Source organism: Ascaphus truei, chromosome 4 (assembly GCF_040206685.1).
Source record: "Ascaphus truei isolate aAscTru1 chromosome 4, aAscTru1.hap1, whole genome shotgun sequence".
Taxonomy (NCBI): Eukaryota; Metazoa; Chordata; class Amphibia; order Anura; family Ascaphidae; genus Ascaphus; species Ascaphus truei.
The window spans coordinates 324,932,586-324,947,025 of NC_134486.1; the positions used below are offsets into that span (position 1 = coordinate 324,932,586).

General features: G+C 43.9%; 1 protein-coding gene across 1 annotated transcript in view; it reads right to left on the bottom strand.

Annotated features, from left to right (window-relative positions):
- The window catches only part of CD109 (CD109 molecule), a 220,784-nt gene that overhangs the window by 22,231 nt on the left and 184,113 nt on the right, over positions 1 to 14,440 (bottom strand). Inside the window, exon 30 of the mRNA XM_075598010.1 lies at positions 3,759 to 3,901. Coding sequence (XP_075454125.1) covers positions 3,759 to 3,901 — 143 coding nt within the window. The remainder of the gene's footprint in view (positions 1 to 3,758; positions 3,902 to 14,440) is intronic.

Below are 14,440 nucleotides of genomic sequence, written 5' to 3' on the forward strand. Positions count from 1 at the left end.
ATGAGAAGTGTTCCTGTAGCTGTGGGGATCCCTAGGTAACATAGGGGTTCAGGGGATACTCCAGCTAAGTTATTAGCTAAGAGGTTTTGGTAAAATAGCAGGTCATGTTTTTACAAAGTGTTAGGGATAAGGCTAGTGAGTATAAAGTAAAATGGCTCATTCTATCCCTCGCACCAGAAAATACCTAGTTATTTTAGCCAAGTAAAGTGTAAAAGCATATTTTATTAGAGTATACATTTAATAAAGGTATATATGTTTGATGCACTGTATATGAGCTTAGGGGTTTCCAAGTCACTGACCCCAGAGACCAGATGGCTACCAAGTTGGTGCCATTCTGTCTGCTCAGAGGTTGGGGCTTGAAAGACCCAGCTGGGCCAGAAGTGTGAAGAGCATTTGGGTGGGAGGGCTAAGTGAAGCACCCACATCCTCAGAACAAAAGATGCATGGGCATGTCCATGTGGCCTACACCAGATAGGCAGGAGTCAATCAAAGTGGGGGGCACTGTGGGGGGCATAGGGGGAAGCAGAGGCAGAGAGGAATATTTCACCTGCCCCTGGGGACATTCAGGTGTTTAAGAAACCCAATTTAGTTGTCTCAGATTGGTTGCTAGGGAAATTTCTCAGGCTTCTTGATTAGGTAATTTGGGAATGAAAGCGAGAGGTATTATAACCGCTTGCGCGCCTCAGATTTGGCAGTTGTCTAAGGTTCTCCAAGATTCACTCAAGTTTTTAGATTCTCAGGATTCTAAGGGTTTTCAGTCTGCAACCAGGAAGAAAAGAGGCTTCAGCAGAAAGCTGCCTGGATATTTTCTGTCCTCTTTTTGCAGCTGTTATCAGGGGAAAATCCTGAAGTAAGAATTCCTTGCACCTAGGAAAATTAGGTTGTTATTCCAGTCCCAAGTAAGGGTGCTTTTTCCCTGTATTTTGTGTAACATTGTGTGTTTGCCTTTTTTTAAGTGAATAAATTATAATTTATGTCATTACGCGTTTTGCTCAGTGAAATGATCCTGGTAAAATAGGTGTAAGTACCTGGTCTCTAGTGACAGACATAATTGCTCATTTATGGCAAATTCCAAATACTAGGCCAAGTTAATGAAAAAATATTTTCTTCAGAGGGACTATAGTGCAAAACTCCTGAAAAGGGCCTATAGAAGAGCTCTAACTACACCTAGAGGCATACTTTTCAGTACAAAAGTTTAGACGTCCAATGAAAAACATCAGGAGGGACTTAAAAATGAGTATGCAGAAACACTGGCATCTTCTTTTGAATGACCAGGATCTTATACAGTACAAATCCTGCAGCCCATCCCTCCATAGTCTGGAAAAGATGATGAAACATTAATGACCATGTTGTACGTAGTCACTTCTCTTGAAAACGATAAAATACTAATAATTGGCTATCAAAACAAACAATAGACTCATTCAGATGCCACATACTGTATGTAAAGTATGTGAATACATGAAAACCAGCAAAAATGTCAGCAACTGGAACAATTCAAAAACATATACTCAGACATTCTATGAATTGTAAAACCATGGGAGTTATCTATTTGGCCACATGTTCGTGTGGTTTTACAATATGTGGGGAAGACACGCAGACAAATGAGATGACGCATCCTGGAAAATGTGTGCTCAGTTAGAAATGAGTTGGATACAAAAATATCAAGACGTACGTGAGCAACATGCTGGGAATGCAAAAGTCTTGACATTCCAAGATATAATAACACCTAGTGTATGGAGAGGAGATTGGGATAAGGCCCTACTTCAAATAGAATCAAAACGGATCGTCAATTTCCAACCTTTGTCCCCCAATTGCCTACATGAGGGATTATGTAAATATGTATATGTTATTTATTTTAATATATACACACACATACAACTAACTTCTGACATGTTGCCTCACAACGTAAATTATTAAAATATACTACTAAACTGTAAATATACAGATGCAGCGGCCGTTATTCGAACATTTCACGGAGCTGTTTTCGTGAACTCTGCAGTATTCTACGCATCATTTACACGTTATTCTTCCATGAACGCTGCCGTGAGTGCTGCCAATCACACCTGTGTTTACCGTTTTTGATTTCTTTGAATTACCTTGATTCTGATTTCTTTGGGTGCAGTTCTCCGCATATCCGCCAGATGGCAGAAATGAATTAATTCCGTTTTCACTATCCAGTGGATAGTACTGTCCAATTATGTACTCTACTACTGTATCAATTTCAATCAGGTTCCAATTAGACATACACGCATACGCAGAAATGTTATGGCACGCATATGCGTTTCAATCAGGTTCCAATTAGACATACACACATGCACAGAAATGTGCTGACACGCATATGCTTTTCAACAAGTTCCAATTAGACATACACGAATGTGTGGAATAAATATTTTACATTTTACATTCGGAAGAAGAAGCAAAAGCGACGTTGGATTTTAATATTATTCCTTTTCCTTTATTATCCTGTACAAATCCAACATTTAATTAGTTAAAAATACTTTTTGTTCTGTGTGCTCATATTTTTATACTTCTACAGTTAGAGGATGTGTGTATGGCTAAGGAGCCTCAGAAAGGACTTCTTTCCCATGTACAGTATGAAAACGTAAAGTTAATCTTCAAGTTACAATTACACACACTTGAAGTACTGTATTGTACTGTACGGCAATAAAAGACAGGTTGAATTGCAATTAGATTTTTAAGACTACAACTCGTGATCGCCCACTTGAGTTTCTAGGCGGTATTGCAGACAATGCTAAAATGCAATTTTCTGCACTCGATAAAAACACTAGTAAACATGCGTCTTAACGTGGTCAAGTTTGAGGAAATCACACAGCACAACCTGGGTATGCCCAGGAATACAACCCGTGAAAAGTTTGAATAATGGTCACTGCATCTGTAGCTTTACAGATTATTAAATTATGCACTGCAGTTAATTCATATATATTAGCTAATACAAAGTACATAATACATTGACTCAATCACATTTGTTTTTATGTATTATATTTCTTCCCATTTGGCAGCCATATTTCTTTATAAAGTGAATGTAAAACTATTGGGGTTATTCATTAAACTATGATAGTGCTGATCAGGGCCCTCGCGCAGAGAAATTTTAATTGATTTCAATGTTTACATGTTATAGTGCCTCAATTAGCAATATCCTAATTTAATGAGTAACCCTCTATGTCTGTCAAATGCTATCAAACAAATAGGGCATAGGCACACACAGTTTCTTCAAGTACTGCCACAGGTACACTGTCTTACACATTAAAAAATTAGAGGGTGCTCCATTGAACTTGTGTGAATAATAGTGCTCGTTTATTGAAGGATCAACGTTTCGGTCCTACTTTGGACCTTTATAAAGATAAAGGTCCAAACCTCTTGATAAAGGCCGAAGTCAGACTGAAACACTGGTCCTTTAATAAACCATCACTATTATTCAAACAGATCCAGTGGAGGGCATCTCATTTTCTGTCCCTGCATTCCAAATGCTGTGAACATATTTCTTGTGGAATAGATTCTATAATGCATTGTAGCTTTACTTCAAGAACTATATTCCATAATAATAATAACTATAATAGTTCCCTAATTTGCTCCATCAACGTTTACTGAATAAATTCTGCAGTCCAAATTTGACAAAATGGTGATATTTAAAAAAAAGCTTTAGCGAAAGCCTAATTCAACACAATTTTTAACAGCAGTTTAACCACTGTTTACTTTAAAAAAAAAATGGAAAGCAAGTCAATATTTACATACTGTACCTTGTGCACACGCTTAAAGTGAGAATATTTATGTTTTCTTTGTCATCATGTACAGTAACACCTAACTCAAAGGCATCTTGGCTTTGAGCAGATCTACGCCTTCGAGAAGAAACAGAGCTCCTCAAGTTGTAAATTATATTAAGCTAAAGGAAAAAAGGAAAGTTAAAGTAGTTAGTGGTAATTAATATGCGCCACTTGTGGAGCACTTCTAACCCTGCATTTCTGACTGGTCAAAAAACAAAACAAAGTTTGGACGTGTGCAATTAATAAGAAAAAATGCATTTAAGGGATGAGGTGGAATGTTCAAGAAGCTTTTTCAAACAGAATATTTCAGAGGCATTGGGATGATATTAGAAAAAACAGGTAACATGTTAAAGAAAAGTCATTTGCAATTCCATGTGACCTCAAAGTCTTCCAAAAAAGGGTTGGAAACTTGTGCTCTTGTTCAGTGATATTTAGCACTTGAAGAAATTCATGTGCAATATGATCCCTTGCCTATTTTTGTTAGATTTGAGGAATAATATGTAGTTCAAAGTTCTAGTAGCGGTATTGGTCCTGGATAAATGAAGATTTATTCTAGGTGGGTCTTATACAGAGATTTTGAAACCTTAGGCTTTCGAAAGCTTTGTACACTATAATTACATGAACTGTATGAGGAACGCTAATGTTGGTTCCCTAAATGGTTTCACAACTTACAACAAACTTACAGGAATAACATGTTTGTTTGAGTTTATAATACAGTAAGTTTGAATTTCACTAAATAATCAAAAAGCACATGATAATTTTGTACTACTTTAAATATAGGGTGTCCTTCTGGAACTTTGTAACTTAAATTACTGGCTCCCACAGAAGGTAATTGGTACAGAAAACTCACACACTCGCAAATCATGGCTATCAGAAACTATAACTGCCTACAGAAGACCTGCACGCATAGGAGCAGGAGGCAATATAAGCTTATGTAATGGACTTTCTGGACCTTCCTGACCCACCCAATCTCACATTGGCCCCTGTGGTCTAACCAGTACCTATTACATGGTCGTGTCTGGTGGTGCCCCTGTTGGCAACAGGACTCCTGAGTCTCCCGCATGATGGTGTATGGGGAATGTCAACCCAGACGGGCAGCTGAGGTAGTGTTCGTGAGTCCTACCTACATACAGTGCAGCGCCTCCACCTCATCAGGATCTCTGCGTCCGCAAGGAGATGGTCCTGATGAGGAACTCCTCTGTGGTGACTTCCTCTGTGGAGTAACTTCACACTCACACATGGGAGTTCTTGTGAACAAGGGCATCTTTTATTGATGGTATAGGCAGACTGCCCCTCGCAGCAAACAGCTTAGCCGCTCATCTTCTTCAGCACTCTCCTTTCAGAAGATCTGCCCTCCCAATGGAGTTGGATCACCTCTCCCCTCAGGGAGATCACCACCTGTGCCAGGTCCCTGGACACAGTGTAGGCCCTGCCAGTTTAATGCTGCAGGTCTGACTACTCGCTGTAGAATCCTTCTCTTAATTAACACACTTGACCTTCAACTTAACCAACCTCTAACTTTGGGCAGTGCTGTGTCTTATATACCAAGGAAATAGCTCCACCTCTTGTGTCACTAACAATGGACACAGGGTCTGTTACCACTCCCCTCATGTACATATGACACCTCACCAGGGTGTGAGGGCAAAGCTCCATGATTGATGCTGGCAACCCTGTATATTTACCAGGCTTACTGCCAGCATGAGAGAGAACTGTATACCATTTTTAACACCTGGCTATATTCTCCCCCTGGTGAATCCCAACGACCCGTCTGGGACCTAAATTTGTCAGACCTTCTTCCAGGAAGCACTGCAAAACATAACAACATTATCATCTCACAAATTTACATCATACAGTTCTCATGATAACATATTAACAGCTACAATGCCTGCTGGCCAGCAGACGGCACTGCTTCTGAAGCGAACCCCATTATCTTCTGTACCTAATAATAGTGCCTAGGGTCAGGCTTCTTTACCTCCCGGCCAGCACTATCCTTAACAGTCATGCTGTACTCCCGGGGTAGCCCATTCTCCAGCCAGTACTGGAACACATTGCGCCCAATGCTACATACCCTCATTAATTGAGAAATCCTCTCCTCCCACCGGGACCCAGTACACCCGCCACCTTTGGTCAGGATGTACTCTTCTATGGTTTCCCGTAACCACCCATGCCTCTGGTCCTCTATCTCCTGCATCAATGGTTCAGGAACGTAAGGACCCGTGGGATTTTTTGTTTCGGGTCACTATAGCCCTTTCAGCCCGGCTTGTCCTAATCAACCTGGCGTTGCCTGCTTTACCTGGCAGCACCCATGATAAGGGTTCATTGGGTTCTACGGGATCCTGTAACCTACCTGATCCCTTGGGATCCACTATCCCCGAACTGATATCATACGACCTCAGTCTCAGTTCCTCCAGATGAGCCTCCTCCTTGAATTCCCCTGGTGCCCACCAGTAATCCACAACCCCTTCATATCTTAGGATAAACCTGGTGCGATCTAGCCATGCCTCATACCCTTCAAAATTGGGTGCCCACACCTGGTTTCCCTAACCTCCTCTGGTACCACTACGGTGCCCTCACCTTCCTCTAACTCCCCGCCAGAGGATATCCCCGAGGTGCCAGTAGATCTGGAGTTGGACCCCAACCTTTTGGGCCTACTGGTAACCTTAACGCTAATAGAGCTTGGGCAATCACTCGAACAGGACACCTGTCGCATATATCTTCCCCCACCCGACCCATTATCCGATGTAAAACATTCCCCATAGTCCAAGTTCTCCCCAGTCCTTTCATCTGAAGTGGCTCGGGACTCCCCAGACAACCCTTGGCTCGACGGGGACCCGTAGGAAAAAGTGACAGGGGTCGGGGCTTTAGCTATGGCCGGGGGTTGGGCATAGGGAAATACGGCAGGCATCCACGGGGCTACGACCCGCATCTCTCCACTACCTTGCCCGGTGCAATCGGACTGGCCCTCCGGTTCTCCCGTTTCGCTGCTCCCAGGCTTCCGCAGGATCTGCCAGCTCATCCCGGATCCAGGCGATCTGGTACAGCTACTCGGTCATGAAGATGCCGCCATCTTCCATCCGGCTCCGCTGTGCCCACCGGAAGTGATGTCATGGATCTCGCGAGACATCGCGAGAACCCCGCCGCCATCTTGCGTTGGGTTCCCAACCGGAACCTCTTCCTCCAGAAAGACATCTGCCGCCAGAAGTGATGGTTCTGCTCTCCGCTCCACTCGGGCCCGGACTAGGCCTTTCTCCACCGTTGCCACTACCGACGCCTGGGGAGGGCAAGGATGTCGATTACCGCTCCGTCGGCTCGAGATGGTTCCTTCTCCGCCGTCCGCTCCGCCAGTCACCACGGCCGTGGGACTCTGCCTCTCAGGTTGTTTCTGCACCGGCGACACAAGACTCCGCTCCCCTGTGACACAGGTAAGTGCCGGTTCTTTCACAGCACCGCTGTAATGGTCCGCCGTTAGGTGTGTCACGACCGGTGTCGGGGTCACTTGCTCCTCGTCCGAGGAGTCGAACTCCGACTCAGGGAGAGGCACTCCCGTCGGGGACCGCTGGTGAGGTTCTCGGCTTTCACCACGTTTACAGGCCCCTTTCTCCTCTGGCTCCGTCTTTATCATGAGGAGCGATCCCCATGCTCCAGGATCCATGGGTTCTCTCCAGGCCACACGCCTCTTCAGCCGTCAGCATGGCTGTGTCCGCCCCTGCCACAGTCTTTCCGGGCACAAATGGTTGCACAGCCCATAAATAATGGATGCCGCATTGCGGGCATCTGGACGTGGTACTGACAGAACCACCCAGCAACCGACACTGCATGCACAAACATTTGACAGTCTCTTTCCCCCCAGCTCTGAGCACCAGGAGGCCTCCTGGAGCCGAATAGGGATGGGCAGAAATGTCCAAATCTTCCTCACTTTTGCAGGCCATATTGCTCACAGGAGACACTTTTTGCAGTGGTCTTCCCAGTAGATCAGTTCCTCGCAACAGAAGAGCAGGGCCTGGTTTGTTAAATCCTCCCTCCGCCAGCTCCATCCTCATTTGACAAAGCTGGAAACAACTCCCCCTGGTTGATATCAGAGGAGGGTCCCACATGTTCACAGGGTGACCCAGCACTGGGGCTGAGCTTGTTACTGTCCATGAGGGCGTGGCCGCAGCTTTCGCGCCATACCTCCCAGCAGGGTGGGGTTTTCCTTTTGGCGATACTCCCGGCCAACTTTCTGCAACTTCAGCATTTGCAGCATTTTCTGCACTCGGCCCACGCGGTCTCCCAGGGAAGCGGGAACCGCCATCTTGGTTTACATTGCCAATCACTTTAGCAACTGAGGTAGCTTTTTGTGTATTGCTCTCCGTCTCGCAAGCAGATTCTCCACTTCCACCACACACCACCACAATGTCCTCCTTACTGTCCTCCAGGGTATCACCCCACAGTCCCAGGCAGGACCAAAATGGTGCGGCCACCGCTTTGGCGCCACTCCACAGCAGGCTAGCCAAAGTCACTTCAATTGCTTGCTCTTCCGTGGAACGCACACCACGTGCGCTCCCTCCATCTGCCTCCGTCCACCATCTTGGACCTTGCGCCGCGCGATCCTCTATTCTTGCGGTCGCCAGTTGGTTACTGTATTTGCTGTTATTTTTTCATGGAGCTCCTCTCTGCGGGGCAGCTGCCGTACCAATAAAATAAAGATTGCCCGATGCACCACCTTGTGTACCTAATGTAGGTCTGACTCGTGTTGCACTACCTCAGGCTAGGCTCACTCTCTCTGTGTATTCTGTGTCTCTCCTTTCTCTCCAGTCTGTGCTCTCAGCGGTAAGTGATCTGGAATGGGCTAGAGTACTCTGGCTTCTCCATGCAGTACTGGGGCGTCTACCTACTGTTGGTCAGTCTAGCGCAGACCCTCTCCAGGATTCCTGACCTCTGTTAACAGGCTATCCCTTTAGGCATCCTACCAACTAGCACTACCTGAAGGTGACTAGGACAGCTATAGCCCCTCTGCAGACCCACTAACTCCTTCCAGGCTCCCAGGTTGTCCCTGCGGACTGACAACTCCATCAGTCCTCTGACTACCCCTAGGTTCCATCCCAAACACAGCACTGATTGGCAGAATACACTCTCCTGTTTCCCTGTGTGGCTAGCAAAAGCCTGTCCTGTTGACAGGTATCTCAGCAGCGCCTCCAAATGTAACGGACTTTCTGGACCTTCCTGACCCACCCAATCTCACATTGGCCCCTGTGGTCTAACCAGTCCCCATTACATGGTCGTGTCTGGTGGTGCACGTGTTGGCAACAGGACTCCTGAGTCTCCCGCATGATGGTGTATGGGGAATGTCAACCCAGACGGGCAGCTCAGGTAGTGTTCGTGAGTCCTACCTACATACAGTGCAGCGCCTCCACCTCATCAGGATCTCTGCATCCGCAAGGAGATGGTCCTGATGAGGAACTCCTCTGTGGTGGCTTCCTCTGTGGAGTAACTTCACACTCACACATGGGGGTTCTTGTGAACAAGGGCATCTTTTATTGATGGTATAGGCAGACTGTCCCTCGCAGCAAACAGCTTAGCCGCTCATTTTCTTCAGCACTCTCCTTTCAGAAGATCTGCCCTCCCAATGGAGTTGGATCACCTCTCCCCTCAGGGAGATCACCACCTGTGCCAGGTCCCTGGACAGTGTAGGACCATGCCAGCTTAATGCTGCAGGTCTGACTACTCGCTGTAGAATCCTTCTCTTAATTAACACACTTGACCATCAACTTAACCAACCTCTAACTTTGGGCAGTGCTGTGTCTTATATACCAAGGAAATAGCTCCATCTCCTGTGTCCCTAACAATGGACACAGGGTCTGTTACCACTCTCCTCATGTACATATGACACCTCACCAGGGTGTGAGGGCAAACCTCCTGACTGATGCTGGCAACCCTGTATATTTACCAGGCTTACTGCCAGCATGAGAGAGAACTGTATACCATTTTTAACACATGGCTACACTTAGTTAGCCACTTGTTTTTGAAATAGAGATACAGACACTATGCAGTGTCTGGGGTGATTCATTGCAATGTAGGAAGGTTGGAGCACAACTGGACACATGAAAAGAAGAACAAACTGCGAGAGAATGTGTGTCCCATAAAAATATTTAATGGCTCAAACTATAAAAATACAGTGAGCCCACGGGCCCCCACCAACGCGTTTCAAGCGGAACACTCTTTATCAAGGTGTATATTGACCCCCTCATACCTGGTCACTGATATATACCCAGTTTCCCGCTATCCGTTCCCATCCGCTCGGCGCCAGACCGCGTCACAAGTGGCGCGTCATGCGTGTCGCGCAATGGTGACGTCAGCGCGCACTGCGTGTATACAGAATAATCAAACTTTATTAACAATTGACGATTTTCAACAAATTCTGATAATAATGAACTCAAATACAAATATAAATATACATAGACCTAGCTATACAATGCCTTTATAACATATTAAAACCTAAATATTAAAAAAGGGAAGGGAAAAAAACCATATCCTTCCACAACCTATAAGCTTAAACACATACAAATAAATTAAAAATAAACACTAATAAAAATCAAAAACCGTAAATCATACACATACATAATGTATGTATATCATGATTAATACCTGAAAAAACATCATATAGTGAACCATGGAGCATATTCTCCTGTAATGCATAAACAAATACTGTAAGAGTAATAGTATAAAATCAAAATTGAAGTACATAATTATTTTAAATGCAAAAAGGAGAACGTGGTCCAGAGGTGCAGATACAAAAACCTGGATCTAAATGGTTAAAAGAAACCGAGAAGGAAGTCCTAGGAGTTTAATCAAACCATAGACTGATAAGCATAATAATGGAATAGCCAATTAATTATACAAACAAGTGCATGATTTTAGATATGATACAAGTATAAACATACAATTGCACATTTGCATAATATTTAGGCACCCTTATGTTCTTATCTGTCATACCATATGTTGATACATATATTCAAATTCTGAATGATAGGGAATCATCTACATTTGTGAAACCGTCATCCTAATTAAACAAACTCAGGATAAAGCGCGAAATTAATCTAGCAGAAAACATACTTTTGCAGACAATTAATTTAGCAGAAAATATATTTATGTAGCAGAAAAAATTAATGCAAAAATGGACTGAGATCCCAGTCTGAGTTTAGACCGTTTGGTATTTTTGTATTCAGGGTGAAGATCCAATATAGTTCTCTCTTGTCTAGTGAATCTGTTCTATTGCCTCCCCTTATTGGTTTAGGAACATGTTCAATACCACTGTATTTCAGATTTTTTATATTTCCTAATTTACAATTGGTAAAGTGTTGGGCGACAGGATGGGTGAGGTCTCCTAATTTGATGAGTCTTATATGTTCTCTCATCCTGGCCTTCAGGGCTCTAGTAGTGCGTCCTACATATTGTTTACCACACCCACAGTCCAAAAGATATGTGAATGTGGTATCACAATTAATGAATGATGTTATGGGAATCGTTGTCCTGTATTAGATGATTCAAATTCTCCACACGATTCCATGTGTGTACAAGACACACACTTTAAACATTTAAAGCAACCTTTGGGAAGATTCCTATCCTGACCTGGCCCTGATGAGGAAAAAAGACTTCTCGACACATAATTGGCTATTGTCTCAGCTTTCTTGAACACAAAACGTGGCCCTCCCGAGTATACTTTTTGAAGTAATGGATCTGCGGACAGGGTAGACAAGTGTTTCCTAACAATGTTCTTAATACAGTTAGCCTGTGTACTGTACTGAGTTACGAAAACTGGATTAACCTCATCCCAGTTATCTTTTATCTTCCTTTGTTTATTCAAAAGGTCATCCCTGCTCATGCTAGCTACCTCTTTAAGTGACTTTTGCAAATCGGAATGCAGATAACCTCTTTCTACGAACCTGGGAACTCCATCCCTACTCTGATTGGCTCCCGTACCACGTGACAGGTTTTCATTGACGTCACATCCTTTCTCCCCCAAGCCCCTGACACATGGTATACCAGAGCCAATCAGAGTAGGGATAAAGTTCCCACGCTCTGATTGGCTACCATACCATGTGTGCACGGCCATGTGCCTTTTCATGACGTCATCTTAAAGGCAATTGAAGCAAAGCCATTCTGATTGGCTGTGCTTTCATTCCCTTTAAGTGACGTCATCATTTTTTTTTCCGGCAAAAACACATGGTTTTCAGGACCGTGGGAACCATGACGCAAAATGTGACGTCATAGGCCTTTAAAAGCCTATGTCGTCTCATTTTGAAGCCAGACGCCACGGAGAAAGGACCTCCGGCCAAGAAAGAAGACCAGGGAGTGGCCGCAGATGGGGAGAAGACCCCGCCCCGCCCCGCTGGAAGGAGATAAAAGAAAGAAGAATACAGATGAAGATAAAGATGGATTACAACTAGAAGACCCGTGGATTGGTTTGGATTTTTAGTTTAATGTTTATTATTTTATGGTTTTTTATTTTATGGGTTCCTGATCGTGGATTGGTTCGTGAGTAAGCTGCGCAACGGGAGTCGGTGGGGGCAAGTAATGGTAAGTGAACTACAGTAAAGAAATGTATTTTATTTAACTTGTTAATTTTTTCAAAAGGTTTTTTAACATGTGTAAAAAAAATTTTTTGTGGTGTATCATTTCTTGCCACTGTATGTATGTATGTATATATGTCTAGAGAGATATATACATACAGTACAGTACAGGGTAAGAAATTATGTTGTTTTAAAAGATGGATTAGATGTGTTTTAAATTATTTTGTGTATGCTGCTACAGTATGCTTTATTGTGAGTTTAAAGTATTTTAAAATTAGATAGATGTACTGTATTCCTTGGTATTGTATTGTGTGTTTGAGGAAGGTCAGGGATAGGCTTGGTTTGTAAAGGTTGTATTTTTGTCGGTACTTATATTTTTTCAAAGGCTTAATTGTTCTGCTCTAGGCGTGAATTTGTTAATGGTTTTATTGTTCGGGATCTAGTGTGAATTGTTTAGGGATGTAAATAATGATTGCTAATTGAGTTTTGTTTACTTGGTTGATTAATTTGCAGAATGTATATGGTGCATAGATATTTAGGCATCATTTATATTGGAATGTAAGTTGTTTAAATGGCTTTTCAGAGGTTTAGTGATGATTTAGATTGAGAGATCAGTTATGAATATTAAAGGAAATTGATTTTAATTTAGTGTGTATGTATGGAGAAGTGTTTGGTTGTAGGACAGTGCTTTTGATAACCCTTCTACATTTATTTGTACTGTATATTGGTTTATCATGGGTGTGTATATAACGTGTGTGTATATATATATATATATATATATACTGTATATATCTCTCTCTCTGTCTCTCTGTATATATATACAGTATATATATATATATAGTTGCATGATGAAGCCACAGTACAAATTCATGGGTGAAGGGTGGGTATCGTGCCTGTGTGGCTTAACCCCTTAATTACCTTTGCGGTTATTATCGGATAAGGTGTTTAAGGGGTTAATTGATATCTGAATGTACTTGCAATGTATTGCCTTGGTTTTGGCTATGTATTGTGTGGGCAAGAGAAGGAAGGCGCTGGCGTCGGACACTTCGTATTGATGAGGTCAGTAGTACTTTATTTATTTGTATATGCTAGTTAATGTTTTTAATAATGGGCAATTAATCTATTATCCATATCTGGATAATAGTTATTTTGCACATTATTGTACTGTAGGTGTTGGGGGGGAGGGTGTATGTATTGAATGTATAGGCCAGGTTTATTTTTTTTACATTCAGGGTTTGATTCCGTGGTTTTGCGTGGGGCCTATGGAGACCACCTGTGGGTATCCTCGGGTATCCTAAAGGGTAGCAGGCTGGTGGTTCCACGGGTGACACATGCGGGGATGACGATGTGTGGCCACTTCTGTGGGGGCACCTCCGACCCGTAGTCTGCGGGCATGACGATGTGTGGTCCCACTTCTGTGGGGGCACCTCCGACCCGTAGGTGCGGGGATGATGATGTGTGGTCCCACTTCTGTGGAGGCACCGCGGACCCGTAGTGAGCACCCGTGAGTTCCCCAGACCCCCATGGGAACCACCCAAGGCCCCGCAGACACCTGTGGGTTTGACCCGGGGCTCCCAGACATCCTTGGGCCTACCGTGGGGACCCAATTGTGACCCACGGTGACCCAAGGAGACCACCTGAGGGCTATGGTGCTGGCAGGATCCACCAGCAGGCCTCCAGAACCTGTGGAATGCTGCTGGTAAACTGTAGGTCTGTCCAGGTGCCCTGCCAGCCCACCGGGGACTAGCATGGGGCTGCGTTATGGACCCTGAATGTAAAAGAATAAATCTTGTATTTGTGGGTGGGGCACAGGGGGTGGGTAATGTATTTAATAAATATAATGCTGTTTATTGTGGGTCATTGTACTGTTTTTATTGTGGGTACTGGGGTGGGGGTGGGGTGTTTCCCCAACGGTATGTGGGTAGGCCTCCCTTGTGGATACTGACTGGGTGGTTAGGCCTCACGGGTGGGGGGGAGTTAGTGTGGGAGGGTATGTAGGCATCCCGAGTGGTGGGTGAGGGTGGGTTAACCCCTTCATGACTGTAGCGGTTAATAACCGCTATGGTGATTAAGGGGTTAGGGGATATTACTTTGTATGTTTTAATTTTT